Source organism: Pristiophorus japonicus, chromosome 13 (genome assembly GCF_044704955.1).
Source record: "Pristiophorus japonicus isolate sPriJap1 chromosome 13, sPriJap1.hap1, whole genome shotgun sequence".
In the NCBI taxonomy this organism is placed as follows: Eukaryota; Metazoa; Chordata; class Chondrichthyes; family Pristiophoridae; genus Pristiophorus; species Pristiophorus japonicus.
Genome location: NC_091989.1, coordinates 155,360,908 through 155,376,665, shown reverse-complemented (window position 1 = coordinate 155,376,665; position 15,758 = coordinate 155,360,908). Strand labels below are relative to the sequence as shown.

General features: G+C 42.9%; 1 protein-coding gene across 4 annotated transcripts in view; it reads left to right on the top strand.

The window, feature by feature from the left end:
* piezo1 (piezo type mechanosensitive ion channel component 1 (Er blood group)) overlaps nt 1–15,758 on the top strand; it is a 416,932-nt gene that overhangs the window by 288,031 nt on the left and 113,143 nt on the right. For all 4 annotated transcript variants that reach the window (XM_070898185.1, XM_070898186.1, XM_070898184.1 and 1 more), the window contains exons 11-16: nt 283–383; nt 3,497–3,757; nt 7,317–7,422; nt 9,789–9,964; nt 10,311–10,459; nt 11,305–11,478. In XM_070898185.1, the coding sequence (XP_070754286.1) occupies nt 283–383; nt 3,497–3,757; nt 7,317–7,422; nt 9,789–9,964; nt 10,311–10,459; nt 11,305–11,478 (967 nt within the window). The remainder of the gene's footprint in view (nt 1–282; nt 384–3,496; nt 3,758–7,316; nt 7,423–9,788; nt 9,965–10,310; nt 10,460–11,304; nt 11,479–15,758) is intronic.

Sequence of the window (15,758 nt, the reverse complement as noted above, 5' to 3'; positions counted from 1 at the left end):
TCAGAGAGGAAGAGTTGCATAAACGGTTTCTTTTTGGTAACAAATAAAAAACATAGAAGATTGTTAAAATCAGTCCAGATGAGCAACAATGAGCTTTGTGCATCACACCTCCCAGAAATGAGGACAGACTGCAGGTTTGAGATTCATTTTCATCACATTTGCCTTTAATTTGTCTGAACTGTCCTGTTGTATGGTACGCAGATGTATCCTTCATTGCTTAATTAAATTGTAATTTAAACAACAATAAAAGCTTTCCTAATTGTTTATCTTGTTCTGTTGCAGTAAATCACACTTCTAAACCGAGAAACTCAAATTCACCGCTTCGTGACTTGGGGCATGTAATCATGCAGCAGAGTTATATCTGTGCACTCATCGCCATGATGGTAAGAACAGCATGATCCTTTCTGCTTTTGCGACTATAAATATTGCTGAGTTACTAGTGTGCTGAAGTATACAATGCCTGGAGGTAAAATAATCTATGCATATCCAGTCCCACTCTCCTCACTCCTCCTTTGCCATTCACCTTGGCATGGCACCTTTCTTCTCTCCCTTCTCAGGTACTTTACCACCACTATTGGTCACCACTGGAGATTAAGCACCTGCCCCACCAGCTCTCAGTGGGGCTGAAAAACAGTTTACTGCTTGCCATCAGTATCATTTTAATCCGCTAAGCAGGACTTTGCTCAAAAGTCAATTAAACAGATGAAAAGAAAGCTGTTGAAATCCCAGGTGCATTGCTCAGCTGTATATTTCATTGTCTTTCATTGGAAATTGTTTAAATCATTACAAGTAGAAATGGCAGAATTGACAAATAAATGAATTTTAAAGCATTTTGAATACAAAATGCAAATTGTGCAGCAGTTTTCAAAATTACAATTGTTGTTTAATTTTGCTTCTGATTTCTACATTCAGATTACACACAAGAGAAAAGGGACTATTGGATTTCAAATAACCCCTGATGTTTACATCAATTTTTCAAAATCTATCCATTCTCGTGAAACAGGGTGTGCAAATTTGCTGCTCTGCTTAGTTACCTACAGTTTCCCATTCACCGGCTCACTGTAGCTGTTACTGGACTATTTAAGTGGTTGAGAGCATTACTGTATTGTAGCATACTCTGTGGCCAGGTTTCTGACCGCAAAATTAATAAAATCCTGCATTAATAAATTCACCCAGCTGAAAACTTTTTTCTGAGTGATTCTGTATGATATATTAATGCAAATGCACCATATGTTATATTATATGATTAATTTTCCATTCATTAATGTAAGCATCAATTTCACAATTGAATGACATCATCATTCACTTTAGTGAAATTACAACGGGATATTTTTCGCTTTTAGAAACCAAGATATTAATGTCGCCATTTTCTGTTTTTACTTTAGTTGTACAGATAGAAATGTTGTTATTTCTGTTTTCTGCTGGGTGAATTTATTCTCTAGGATTTTGTTAATCTGTGGCCATGGTGGGTGACCTTGAGCAGCAACGGGCCTTGAGGGCACAGCTGCAGACTGCAATATCTTAGCGTGGGCTGCAGCGGTCTGGCCCAGCTGACTGTGTGGCAATAACGAGGGCACTGGTGGAGTAGGTGGCATGGGAGCAAGAATGATGATGTCCTTAGAGGCGAAAGCAGGTGCCCCTTCCATTCAACCAAGATCACTTTCCTGGGACTATGCCTCAGCACTCGTGTGACTTTGCATGAGAACAGAATACAGGAGTGAGGTTGCGCTCTGGAAGCCCCTGACGACACTGGCCCCCAGCTCCAAGTTGGCAGCTGTTTGAACTTCCATGGAAGCAGTGTGAGCTTCTGTAGAAGCTGGCAGAGCCTCCACCATGATGGCACCACTATCGTGTAGATGGAGCTGACCCACTAGGTCCATGTTGGACAGAAGCCTTGATAAATGTTTGAGCTGGACACCTCCATTTGCCATTGTGCACAAGCTCGCTGACAGGGTGCCCAGTGCATCTAGCATTTCCTGGTGTATGCCCATCAACCTTCTTTGGTAGGCTGGGCCCTCAAAGTCAGCATCTGAGTCCTCTGCGGCAGAGCTAGTCTGCGATTTGGCCCTCCGGCGAGCTGGCACTTTTGGCATTGTATCCCCTGCCCCAGCTCCTGCACGTTTGTGCCCGGTGATTCGCTATGTGAAGGCTCCTTCGGCAGCCTACGCTCTAAACTGTTTGTGTCACTAGTATCTGAGCTGCTGCTCGAGCGGGTTAGATCAAATGACACTGCATCATCGGGAAAGCTGACCTTTTCCTCAAAAGGCAGTGGTATGTCCATGTCTTCAGCATCTGAATTGAAAGGGAGGGACAAAGGTTAGTTTTTTATGTAAAGGCAGAGCCTAGAGCGATAAGTTGCTGATTAAAGCATCTGCAGTTTAACATGTAGTGTGTATGATGAGAGAGAAGTAATAATGGAGAACGAGGAAAGGTGTGAAGAAACCCCACACAACGTCTTCTCCAGCATTGTCAGTCACCATGGTGATGACTCTGCCCCTGCCCGTAATGGCCAGCACGCTTTCTTCGAGAGGGGAGATGATGTGCAGTCGGGCTCGGCCTCCTCCACAGGTAGCATGCTGTCACTTGTGGGTGGCCTTCTGCAAGAAAGGGGGAAGCGTGTTAGTGGCAGTCTTGAGGTGTTTAGAGAATATGCCTGCAATGGTAGAATAGTTGATATGCAGTGCGCCGGATTTGAGGGGTGGGGAAGTGAGGGTGTCAGTCTGAGGAGATGTAGTGATTCTAGGAAAGTGAAGGGACATAGGGGAGGGGAGGATTATGAGTAGTGCGGCTGGATTGGGTAGAGGTGAGAGCAGAGAATAAGACAGCTGTATTGTTACTTTGATGACTCTGGTAAGGTCATTGAACTTCTTTCGGCATGGTACCCATGTCCTGGCAGCTGAGCTCTTGGTATTGATCTCCCCTGCAATGTCTTCCCATTGGCGGCAGAGGTGTTCCCTGGAGGGCTTTCCGCCCCCTAGAGGGAAGAGGATCATACTCCTCCTGTCCACTGCCTGCACCCGGGCTCCAAGGCAGCATCGAAAAACCTTAGGGCCCTCTCAGTGCTTACTGCTGCCATTTCTGTGTACATTTCTGTCTGCCTGTTGTCTGCAGCTATAATGCACCTCCCCTTTAAGAGATGCTGCTTGCCTTTAAGCGGCTTCAGAGACGCCTGATATCGAGCCCCCGAAACAGGCATGCGGGCAGTGAATGGTGCCGGTAGCACTTGGCTGCACAACTAATTCAAGGTAATGAGCAGGCAGCATGAGCGCTGCCTGGGACAACAGGAACAGGTGCATGCAGTGTGCCCTGCGCGCCTGTTTTTTGGAGCAGTCAAATTTCTTGGCCGATGAATCCTAAGTGACACATATTTTCTTCTGTTGAAAAAAAATCACTATCAATTAGGCAAATTCTTTTTCGAGCATATTTTGAAAGTGTTTGTAGATTACTGATTGTATTGTGTGGTTTCTCTGTAACTTTGAATATCTTTTCTTCCCAGGTTTGGAGTATTACATTTCACAGCTGGTTAACCTTTGTGCTTCTGATTTGGGCTTGCCTTATCTGGATCATGCGTAGTCGGCGGCACCTTGCTATGCTGTGCTCTCCATTCATTCTGTTGTATGGGATCACACTGTGCAGCCTGCAGTATGTCTGGGGAATGGACCTGACCGAGGAACTGCCAACCAAATTTGGGTTCATGGTTCTGACACAGCTTGGTTTGGTCCGCATGGAGTATCACTGTCTACGCCTGGGTGCAGTGGTCAGTATCAAATAACTCTTTACATTGGAATAAGTTATTAATATGATGCTTACATGCATGCTGAAGTAGCCCTTATCAGTCTAGGCTTAAATCCCCGTGACTAAATCCACAGTTACCCTCGGTGTCTCTTGGCATTCTTACAAGCAGCAACTTCAAATGTCCCATCCTCTCCTTTTGCCGACCTTTCCGCCCAGAACACCTGCTGGGGACTAATCTCGCCAACTTCCTTCACTGCCCACCACCACCACCTTGGACTCTGCCAGTATATCAATCGCTGACCCTCTCTGCATTTCCCTCCAGAATGTCTCTTCACCTGTCAACAAGGCCCTTGCCACCTTATTGTGGACGATATTGATATCCTGACTTTGATTGAAATCTAGCTCATCAGTGGCTACACCTTGCCCCTTACCGAAGTTTCCCTTTCTGGCTATACTTTGCACCACCTAGCCCACCCAAACTGCCCTGATGACGTGCGACCCTTCTCACCAAGTCATACCTTGCTCTTTCCCCTTATTCCTCTGGCACCTTCTCCTCCTTTGAGGACCTCACCTTGTTCCACCCCTCTTACCTCTCCTTTTAAGATCTTTGTTGTATATCGCCTCTCCCTCCCCGAAGCTCCACTCCAAGATATCTCACAGATATCTTCCTCTTTTCCTCCCTCAGCCTTTTAACTGAGTGATCACTCATCCTTGGTGATTTAAATTTCCGTCAACTCCCCTTGCCCTCTGAAGTCATTGCCCTCCTATTCTCCTTAAACCTCTTCCTCCATATAACTCTCTTACCCATACTCATAGCCAGCTCCTCAACCTTGGCATCTGCTATGGTAAAAGTCATAAATAACATGACTATAATCCCCTAAAGATCTATCCTTGCTCTTCTCATCCTCATCAACATACTGCCCCTTGATGACATTATCTGCAGAGTAGGGGCCAGCTTCCACAGTTATGTTGACGACACCCAGTTTCAACTTGCCACCATTTCTGTCATTCCCCTCCACTTTTTCTGTGTTCTCAGACTATTGTCCCACATTCAGTCTATGATTAGTTGCAATTTCCTCCAGCTAATCATTGGTTTGACCAAAACCATCATCTTTGGCCCCAAGCACAAACTCCATACCTTTGCCACCGATTCTATCCTCCTTGCCATCTATTGTCTCAGGCTGAAGCAGTCTGTTTACAATCTTGGCCTCTAATTCATCCCTAAGCTGAGCTTTAGAATCCTATATCCTCCCCATCACAATGACTGCCTACTTCTGTCGCATTGACTGCTTCCACCTCGAGACTTGACTATTGCAATGCTCTCCTGCCCAGCCTCCCAAACTCAACTCTTTGTAAAGTTCAGCTTATCCAAAACTCTGCTGTTTGTAACCCACCCTGCACCAAGTCCTACTCACCCATCACTTCAGTCCTTGCTGACCTATGATGGCTCCTGGCCTCCCAACGCCTCAGATTTAAATGATCATCCTTCTGTTTTAAAACTCTTCATGGCCTCCCATCTCTGTAACCTCCTCCACCCCTACAATTCCTACCCCCAGAATTCTCCATTCCTCGGATTCTGGGTGCTTTCTGCCCACCATTGACGTCCGTGCCTTCAGTCGCCTAGGCCTTGTGCTCTGGAATTCCCTCCCTAAACCCATATGCTCTCTACCTTCTCCTCCTTTAAGACCTTCTTTCAAATCCACCTCTTCAACCAAGTTTTTAGTCACCCTCCTAATATTTCCTTTTTTGGCTTGGTGTCCATTTTGTTCTTTGCACCTCTGTGACGTGCCTTGAGATGTTTTTTATACATTAAATGCCAGATATTGTTGATAGAAAATGCAATAATGGTGGATGAAAGATTTTCATTTAACAAATCATGCCCTTCACGCCCTCCCCCCAATCACTTGAAGGTGGTAGCTCATAAGAACATAAGAAATAGGAGCAGGAGTAGGCCATACGGCCCCTCAAGGCTGCTCCGCCATTTAATATGATCATGGCTGATCCAATCATGCACTCGGGTCCACCTCCCTGCCCGCTCCCCATAACCCCTTATTCCCTTATCAGTTAAGAAACTGTCTGCCTCTGTCTTAAATTTATTCAATGACCCAGCTTCCACAGCTCTCTGAGGCAGTGAATTCTACAGATTTACAACCCTCAGAGAAGAAATTCCTCCTCATCATAGTCTTAAATGGGCAGCCCCTTATTCTAAGGTTATGCCCCCTAGTTCTGGCTCCCCTATCAGTGGAAACATCCTCTCTGCATCCACCTTGTCAAGCCCCTTAATCTTATATGTTTCGATAAGATCACCTCTTGTTCTTCTGAATTCCAATGAGTAGAGGCCCAACCTACTCAACTTTTCCTCAAGTCAACCCCCTCATCTCTGGAATCAAACTAGTGAACCTTCTCTGAACTGCCTCCAAAGCAAGTATATCCTTTCTTAAATATGGAAACCAAAATTGTAGTATTCCAGGTGTGGCCTCACCAATACCCTGTATAACTGTAGCAAGACTTCCCTGCTTTTATACTCCCCTTTGCAATAAAGGCCAAGATTCCATTGGACTTCCTGATCACTTGCTGTATCTGCATACTAACCTTTTGTGTTTCACGCACCAGGACCCCCAGGTCCTGCTGTACTGCAGCACTTTCCAAATTTTCTCCATTTAAATATTAACTTGCTCTTCGATTTTTTTTTTTTCTGCCAAAGTGCATGACCTCACACTTTCCAACATTATACTCCATCTACCAAATTTTTGCCCACTCACTTAGCCTGTCTATGTCCTTTTGCAGGTTTTTTGTGTCTTCCTCGCACATTGCTTTTCCTCCCATCTTTGTATTGTCAGCAAACTTGGCTACGTTACGCTCAGTCCCTTCATCCAAGTCATTAATATAGATTGTAAATAGTTGGGGTCCCAGCACTGATCCCTGTGGCACCCTACTAGTTATTGATTGCCAACCAATCATACTGCAGTATAATTCCACAAGTGTCAGAAGACCTCCAGAACTTCACCCAAGTATATCATAAGTTAGCCTGGGCATCACAATCAAGCCCAATCTTCCCCTCACCAAAGTTTTTCCACAGAGGTCACTGAACAGTGACTGGGAGCAGGGACCCTGGGTGTTTTCTTTTTCTTTCCTTCCAAATCCAGCTACACTGTTGGTGATTATAATGCCTCAGCACAGACCAGGAATTAATCCTGGATGCTGTCTGACTTGTATGGTTTCGTATCATACCATACGACGGATGTATTTCATAGGTAAACAAATTATATTTGCTACCCATGGGTTTTATGTTGCGCTTCTGTGCGATGTCGAATATTTATACACTTAAAATTCTAATAGGTGATCTCTTCTAACGTTTCATTTTGAATTAAAAATTGCAATATTTTCATAAGAATAATTTGACAATCAAATGGGCAGGAATTTGGACATATCAGAAAACAAAAAATTCTGCTGATTTCTAAAAATGGCAACTTTTATTAGCTTTTACAAAAATATTTTAGTTTGCTCCATATCTATTCAAGGAATGATATACTACTACAGCTGTGAAAACTAGCTATTTTCTATCTTTTTTTTCTCACTAGCTGCTGTACACACTCACTTTTTGGCTCTTATTGCGTCAATTTGTAAAAGAAAAATGCATGAAACAGAAAGAAGCCCCACTGAAAGAAGTAACTGTGCTTGAGGCAGGTAAGGTGGACATACTAGCAACTAAAACTTTTATATGTAGCTATGTGACCATAATTCCTACTTAAATCATTTGGGCTAAATTTACTTTCCTTATTAGCAAACCTACTAACTCAAGCATTGCGCTCAACTGGTAAGTGAGGCAGAGTTAGGAAACAACATTTACATTTACAGATTACACGCTGGTTCAGAATCTGATATTGTAAAATCTTCAGACTGGTGCGGTACTCTGAATCAGATACTGGAAGATACTCTCAATAAGCAGTGTAAATAATCATTCAGCTTCCAACAGCAGAAGCTATGTAATACAATTCTACAAGTTTAAGGCTCATTAATGTCTACTAATTATTTCAACTGGTCTGACAGAGACAGATAGATTTTCTCCAGCTCTAGAGCCAAAATGAGACTATAGACACTTGCTTCACCTAATAAGGTCCGCTTCACCTAATAAGGTCCTTTGCTGTCCAAACTGATAACTGTACCCCTTTCTTCAATTTGTGTATGCAGCAGTGCATGACCACAAAAAGGAGATTATCCTGGCAAAATGCAAAGGTCTCAGACAAAAACTGGTTCCTGACTAGAATTTGTAATCAAAAGCAACTACGTGACATAAACTTGGCAACATTAAGGAGAAACTACTTTACATCAGACAAAATCTGGAACAAGGTTCTGAAATTGTGAGGCTCGATACTGTAAGGCAGTCAAGCAAAATCAAAACTGCTTGCAGTCTATCTGCTTCCAAATTGTGCGTTCAATTGTTTTTTTTTGATTGGCATATAACATTTTATGACTTAATGTACTTCAATCTGTTACCAAAAGATCAAGGGCTCAATTCTTATTTGCGACAACCCCAGACTTTACCCTAATGTGTTGAGTTGTGGAATACCACAGTGACACCTAAATCTGATTTGTCCTTTGTCTCTAATGGAGGCAAAACTAATAGGCTAATGATTTTAAAATGCTTGTGTGTGTGTAGATGCCTTCTACAGGTAAACAAATCATTAAAAGCAGCATCACACGTCTGCAAAGCAATTGAAAATGCTAACAAGCACTGTGATTCATTTCTAGGGGTATAGAATTCACAAGTAGTGAAGTTATGCTAAACTTGTAAAGGACCCTGGTCAGGCTGCACTTTGGACAGTTCTGGTTTACGTATTATAAAAAGCATCGGAGGAAATACAAAAAAGATTTACACGGATGGGAGCAGAACTGAGAGAGTACAGCTATTGGGAAAGATTGAACAGGCTGGGGCTTTTTTCTTTAGAAAAGAGAAGTCTCAGTGGTGACCTGATCGAGGTCTTTAAAGTTCTGAATAGTTTGGACAGGGTAGAGATGGAGAGACTGTTTCCACTTGTGGGAGAGTTCAAAACTAGGGACCATAAGTACGAGATAGTTACCAATAAATCCAATGGTGAAATAAGGAGAAATTCCTTTTCTCGGAGTGGTGAGAATGTGGAATTCACTACCACAGGAAGTGGTTGAGGTAAATAGCTTGGATGCTATCAAAAGGAAAATAGACGAGTACATGAGAAAAAGGAATAGAAAGATGTGCTAAAAGGCTGAGCTGAAATGGGAGGAGACTCGTGTGGAATATAAATACCAGCACAGACTAGTTTGGCCAAATGACCTGTTTCTTTGCTGTATGTTCTATGTGATTCATTTGCAGACTTTTTCTGGTCAGCATTCTTCCGAAGAAGTAATTATTCTTTTCTTTTGAATAGTAATACTTTTTACAAACTTGTTTCCAAAAAAAAAATGTTTTTGGGCTCAACTCTTTTTGGTTTTGTTCTTTGTGTGTTTTTTTCTAAACCATGTAACGTAAAGGCATGTTTCTCCTTCTCCTTCCTCTTTGTGTTAAGAATCTGACTTCCTTGAAGGACTGTGGCCAAATTCAGAAGTGGGAGATCAAGCTTGCAGGCCATCATTCTGTGACATTAGATAGTGTCAGTGCTCCAACACCCTCTGCTATAGTACTGTGCTTTTTTTGGTTTTAATTCTTAAGGAAATGTAGTTTGTAGTCTGTCTCTTGCACTCTCACTTCCCAACTTATTGAGGGTAGACAGTTTGATGGTAGCGCCGTGAAATCACCAACCAAATAATAGTCCATAGTGTCTCTTTCTCAGGTGCCTGGTGCTGGTTTCCAACTGCCTCTGTGGGAAGTGATTTACAAAGTTCCAGTAAGTGCTTCCCACCCTTAGTAAGTGGAAATCAGGAGGGTTAGCATTGACAATATACCAACCCACCCCAAAGGGGAATTTAAATTGGATTAACTGCTTTTAGTTCAAATCTGATGTGCAGAATGTTTCATATCTGATCATTGAGTTCTGCAAAGTTCACATTTTCATTGTTTACTTTTGTTTATGTTACAGGTCGGGAGAAGAACGCAGTATTGAAAGCACTTGGGGAGCTCGTAATGAGTTTCTATGCCAAGTATTGGATTTACGTTTGTGGAGGGATGTTCTTCATTGTCAGTTTTACTGGAAGAATAGTTGTTTATAAAATTGTTTATATGTTCCTTTTCCTCCTGTGCCTCTCATTCTATCAGGTGAGAATACAACAGTCAAACTCTAGTCAATAGTAAAAACCTTACCGCAGCAGTAATCACCACCTTTAGTAGAGAAGGGGAGACAATTAAGAAAATACATTGCTATATAATGCATATATGACCTGATACACCTATGTATCATGATACAAAGCTTGTGATGCAACTTGGTATGCTTGATTCTATCAGGAATTGGTCTGTGTGAAGTGTAGTGTAAACGGGATCATTCTATGATCTGTTCATTTGTAAAAATACCTTGTTCCAAGCTGTTCCAAATACCATGTGTAACTGGGGAGTTGAATTTCTGCTGCCTTTGCTGATGCCTTATTCTTGCTCTTCATTTGACTAGGTCTGTTACTTTCTATGGCGGAAGCTGCTGAAGGTATTCTGGTGGCTGGTCGTTGCATACACTATGCTGGTCCTCATTTCAGTTTACACTTTTCAATTTGCTGAATTCCCACATTACTGGAAAAACTTTACAGGATTGACAGATGAACAGTATGTATATTTTTAATTCTGAAAAATGTGTGTTTTACGTGTCTAGACTTCTTCATACAATAGTTAGATAACTGTCAAAATAATAAATGTCAGAAATGTTGAAATATTTGCAAACCTGGTTTTGTGTATGGTGGAGTAATTATGTACATGCACACAAAGAAAATTGAAGCCTTAAGTTTTTATGGTTTTCTTCAAACTTTGTTTGAGATGCAATCCATGTATCCATGGAGACTTTTTAATTTAAAAAAAAAAATGATGTCATAGGACATGGGCAACTAGGAACTATTTTCCTAGGAGGGGACAGGGGGAAATAAGTGGGGTTTCTTTCTGGGCAAGCTGGTTGCAATGCCTAGTAGTGTAAGAGTGGAACTGAGTCAACCCTCTGTGGCAGACTGGGTAATTTCATACCTAAGGCAGGCAGATCTACAGTACTCCGAGGGGCTGTTGATAATTGATCAGCCAGCTTGGTTTTATGGTGTGTTGGAGATAGAGGCTTAGACTTGTCAGCGCCAGAAAACCCTCCAAGCCAGTATCCTAACAGATTGGGTGGCCTTGGCTGAATGAGCATTGAGAAGCATACTAGTGATCTAGGCTGGCCAGCTGCATGATTTTAGCTGGTCAATCTCCAATAGCATCCACTTGGAAGTCACCAAGCCTCAAAACTGCCAACTGCATCAAAGCTATCTGGGCTTGCGTAAGTGGGGTATGCTCCCGTCGGGAGTGTGTAATGGGCAAAGGCTTTCCATTCATGTCAGGCACAACCAAGATGACCAAAAAAGACACCATCATTAATGAGGTTCTTATCAATATGTTTAACACAGTTAAATATTCTTTTGGTAATACAGGTTAGTTGACATGGGATTGGAGCAGTTCAGTGTCAGTGAGCTCTTCTCCAGCATTCTGATCCCTGCCTTTTTCCTGCTGGCCTGTATTCTACAACTGCACTACTTCCACTGCCGCTTCATGCACATCACTGATCTGGAGCATGTTCCTACAAAGGGAAAAGGGCCATTGCACCGGTAGGACTTCTATGCATCCAGCACAGATGCAAGTTTCATTGTCCAAATGTATTTAATATAGATGATAGATGCGATAAGCTATTCCAATAAAGTTTGTATTTAAAATGACAAAAAAAACATGAGCTGACCTCTCAAAATATCTGGGACTAGATTTTGGTGGAAGGAAAGTCTAAATCCAGGTTTATTTATCTCCCAGTGTAGACTGTCATATATGGGCTAACCTCGATTATCATCATAATGGAGAGAATTCGCTTGTAATTAATTAGAATTGCTGAATAATCAAGAATCCCCATACTTAGTCGGACAATGGGGTAGATTTTCAACTTGCCACCTGGGTGTAAAATTGGGTTTGCAGAATTGCCATTATAGAAACTGCACGATTTTTATTTCCATTGAACTTAGATTTTTGGAGTCTGATATTAGGCTCCCAGCATGTGTGGATCAGTCCCAGGGTTTTCCACCTCAAAAGTCAGATGTTTCTGAAAAACAATACGGGTAATCAGAAGAGGCCCAGATAGATAGTGCATTTTTCCATTTTTGAAAGGTACTTTGTGGTCCAGGAAAAGCAGGAGTGCTGTTCATAGAATCATCAAAGTCTACAGCATGGAAGGAGGCCATTTCAGCCCATTGTGTCTGTGCCGGCCAACAAGACGCTATCCAGCCTAATCCCACTTTCCAGCTCTAGATCCGTAACCCTGCGGGTCACGGCACTTCAGGTGCGCATCCAAGTACGTTTTAAATATGGTGAAGGTTTCTACCTCTACCACCCTTTCAGGCAGTGAGTTTCAGACCCCCACAACCCTCTGGGTGAAGACATTTCCCCTTAAATCCCCTTTAAACCTTCTACCAATTACTTTAAATTTATGCCCCCTGGTTGTTGACTCCTCTGCTAAGGGAGATAGGCCCTTTCTATCCACTATATCTAGGCCCCTCATAATTTTATACACCTCAATGAGGACTCCCCTCAGCCTCCTCTGTTCCAATGAAAACAAATGCAGCCTATCCAACCTTTCCTCATAGCTTAGATTCTCCACTCCCAACAACATCCTTGTAAATCTCCTCTGTATCCTCTCCAGTGCAATCACAACCTTCCTGTAATGTGGTGACCAGAACTGCACGCAGTATGCTAGCTGTGGCCTAACCAGTGTTTTATACAGTTCAAGCATAACCTCCCTGCTCTTGTATCCTATGCCTCGGCTAATAAAGGCAAGCATTCTATATGCCGCCTTAACTACCTTATCTACCTGGCCTACTTTCAGGGATCTGTGAACATGCACTGCAAGGTCCCCTTGTTCCTCTACATTTCTCAGTATCCTACCATTTAATGTGTATTCCCTTTCCTTGTTAGCCCTCCCAAAATGCATTATCTCACACTTCTCCGGATTAAATTCCATTTGCCACTGTTCTGCCCACCTGACCAGTTGATTGATATCTTCCTGTAGTCTGCAGCTTTCTTCTTCATTATCAACCACACAGCCGATTTTAGTATCATCTGCAAACTTCTTAATCATACCCCTTATATTTAAGTCTCATCATATCATCATCATAGGCAGTCCCTCGAACGAGGATGACTTGCTTCCACATGAGTTCACAGATGTTTCAATGAAGGACCCGATGTTTCAATCCAGAACTCCAATTGAAGGGGTGGAAGATGCCTGTGCGTGGATTTTTTTAACGTGGTGACCGTTGCACACCAGCCACCACACGGGTTTGACAGAGCTTGGCCTTTATCCAGTGGCAAGGGTTAATCAGGACGACTGTAGACCTACTCTGCGGCGCCAGACCTAGTGCGCGCACACATTGCAGTGTGGGCTGGTCTGTGCTGCCCCTGGGCCCTCGGCTCTTCTGGGCACGTACCCTTATTTGCCGCACTTCTGCCATGATCTCTCACCACTCCTCCGCACAAAAACACTCGCTGCACCTCCGCCATGATCTCCCTCCGCACCAAACATTCGCAGAACCTCCGCCACAATCTCCCTCCGCACCAAACATTCGCAGAACCTCCGCCACAATCACCCACCAAATCTCAGCCACGATCCCTCATCGCTCCTCAAGTCTAGATCATTAATGTATATCACAAAAAGCAAGGGACCTAGTACTGAGTCCTGTGGAGCCCCACTGGAAACATCCTTCCAGTCGCAAAAACACCCATCAACCATTACCCTTTGCTTCTTGCCTCTGAGCCAATTTTGGATCCAACTTTGCCCTGGATCCCATGGGCTTTTACTTTTGTGACCAGTCTGCCATGTGGGACCTTAGCAAAAGCTTTGCTCAAATCCATATGCACTACATTATACTCACTGCCCTCATCGACCCTCCTGGTTACCTCCTCGAAAAATTCAGTCAAGTTTGTCAGACACAACCTTCCCTTAACATCCGTGCTGACTGTCCTTGATTAATCCGTGTCTTTCTAAGTGAAGATTTATTCTGTCCTTCAGGATTTTTTCCAATAATTTTTCCATCACTGAGGTTAGGCTGACTGGCCTGTAATTACTCGATCTATCCCTTTTTCCAGTCTTAAACAAAGGTACCACATTAGCTCCGGGCCCAACAAGGCAAACTTGGGCCTCCTCTGCTCCAGGCTTCTACCTCCTCCTTTGGCCATGATCGACCTGGCTTAACTTGATGGATTATTTCCTTTGTTCTTCAGCGACAGCTTGCAGCCGCACAATTTCCAGCTCCTGCCCGACGGCCTTCACATACCGTCACCAGCTTTGGGAGGGAGTCAATGCCTGGAAATGTGACTGAGGCCCGTGAGTTAAAATCTCCCAGCCCTTGCGCCCCAGAGGGCCAGATGGATCACGACCTGATTTGGCCCACGCACCCCCAATTGCTGCACCACATTAAAATCAGGGATACGGAGCCTGAAAAATCAATTAAAAATATTGGTTGCGTTCTTGTTAATTATACAAAATTGAGCTCCAACTCTCACTGGAATCCTGTCTTTTTGTGAATAATTGAAGTTCCCATATAATGTTCAACAATAAATTTAGAATTTCTATTTGGACATTTGTTTGAATGAGAATTAATTTCAATGTGACATATCTTGATCCAATGTAAACAGATTTTTTAAATTTACATTTTTTTAATGTCCTGTAGATTGCAGCTGTAAACCTCAGTTATTGTGGCGTTGTGTTTACATAATTTACTTTAGGGAGGCATGTAGTTGTACCTGCATTAACAATAGTAAAGAGCTGATAAAGATGACAGTGGAATTTTTTCCTGGCGTTCGATGCATGCATATTATAAACTGAGGATGTGCGCAGGTGATGTCATCAAGGAGTGCATTGAAGCTAGGTTGTGTTTATTTTGACTCCCAGGCTTCCCATATTCAAAACAGATGTAATATTTATTACTCTAGGGATGGTGGGCATTACCACAGGTTCCTTTACATTGTATAACATATTTGCATTTCATTTTATGGAGCAGTCTGGGACCAGCAAACTTTATTACTTGGGAATGTGGAATTAAGCTTCTTCCATAACTACATGATGGAGTTTGCTGAACATTTGAGAATAGCATCTTAGCAATAGAAGAATGCTATACATGTAGGAGACTAATGTTAGAATTTGATTTGGATCAGTCATGTTAGTATTGGACTTCTACCTCTTTTTCCCTTCAGTAATTCCAAATTAAATTTATAACCCAAACAATGTACATTTTCCAAAGCGCATTCATTCTTTTTATACTTGGTAACTCCTACCAGGCCAGAAGAGTGCATCATCAGCAATTATGTATATTCATGTAAAGTCTAGGGACTCAATTTTCCCCAAGCCCGTTTTCTGGCATATTTGCCAGAGTACCGCCCGTTTGTCTAGGCCAGAAATGCGCCAGAACTAATTTGCCAAAGTTTCCCCGAAGTATCATTCGAATTTGGCACCGCGCAGCGTGTCCAGTCACCTCGGAGGGTGGAGCCTGCTGTCTGCACCAAAAAACTATGCTGCACCTTCTGCGCATGCGCAGGAAAATAAAAGTTAAGTTTTTTACGTCGTCCCGATGGACGCGCATGCTCAGTACAGCTCGAATTTGGCAATCGGCCATTTTTGAAGAGCCAATTGTGTGTGTGTGAGAAGGAGTGCTGTGTGAGAGCATTGGAAAAATCGTAGCTGGAGCAATACAAGATGCAACGCGGTGCAAGGACCAAGAATTTCTTACAGGAAGAAGTGGAGGCACTAGTAAATGTGATTGAGAACACATGGCAGGAGTTAGATGCCAGCAGAGGTCACATAAAAGTTCCACCCAAAGAAATGAAGAAATGCTGGAACCAAGTTGCAGAAGAT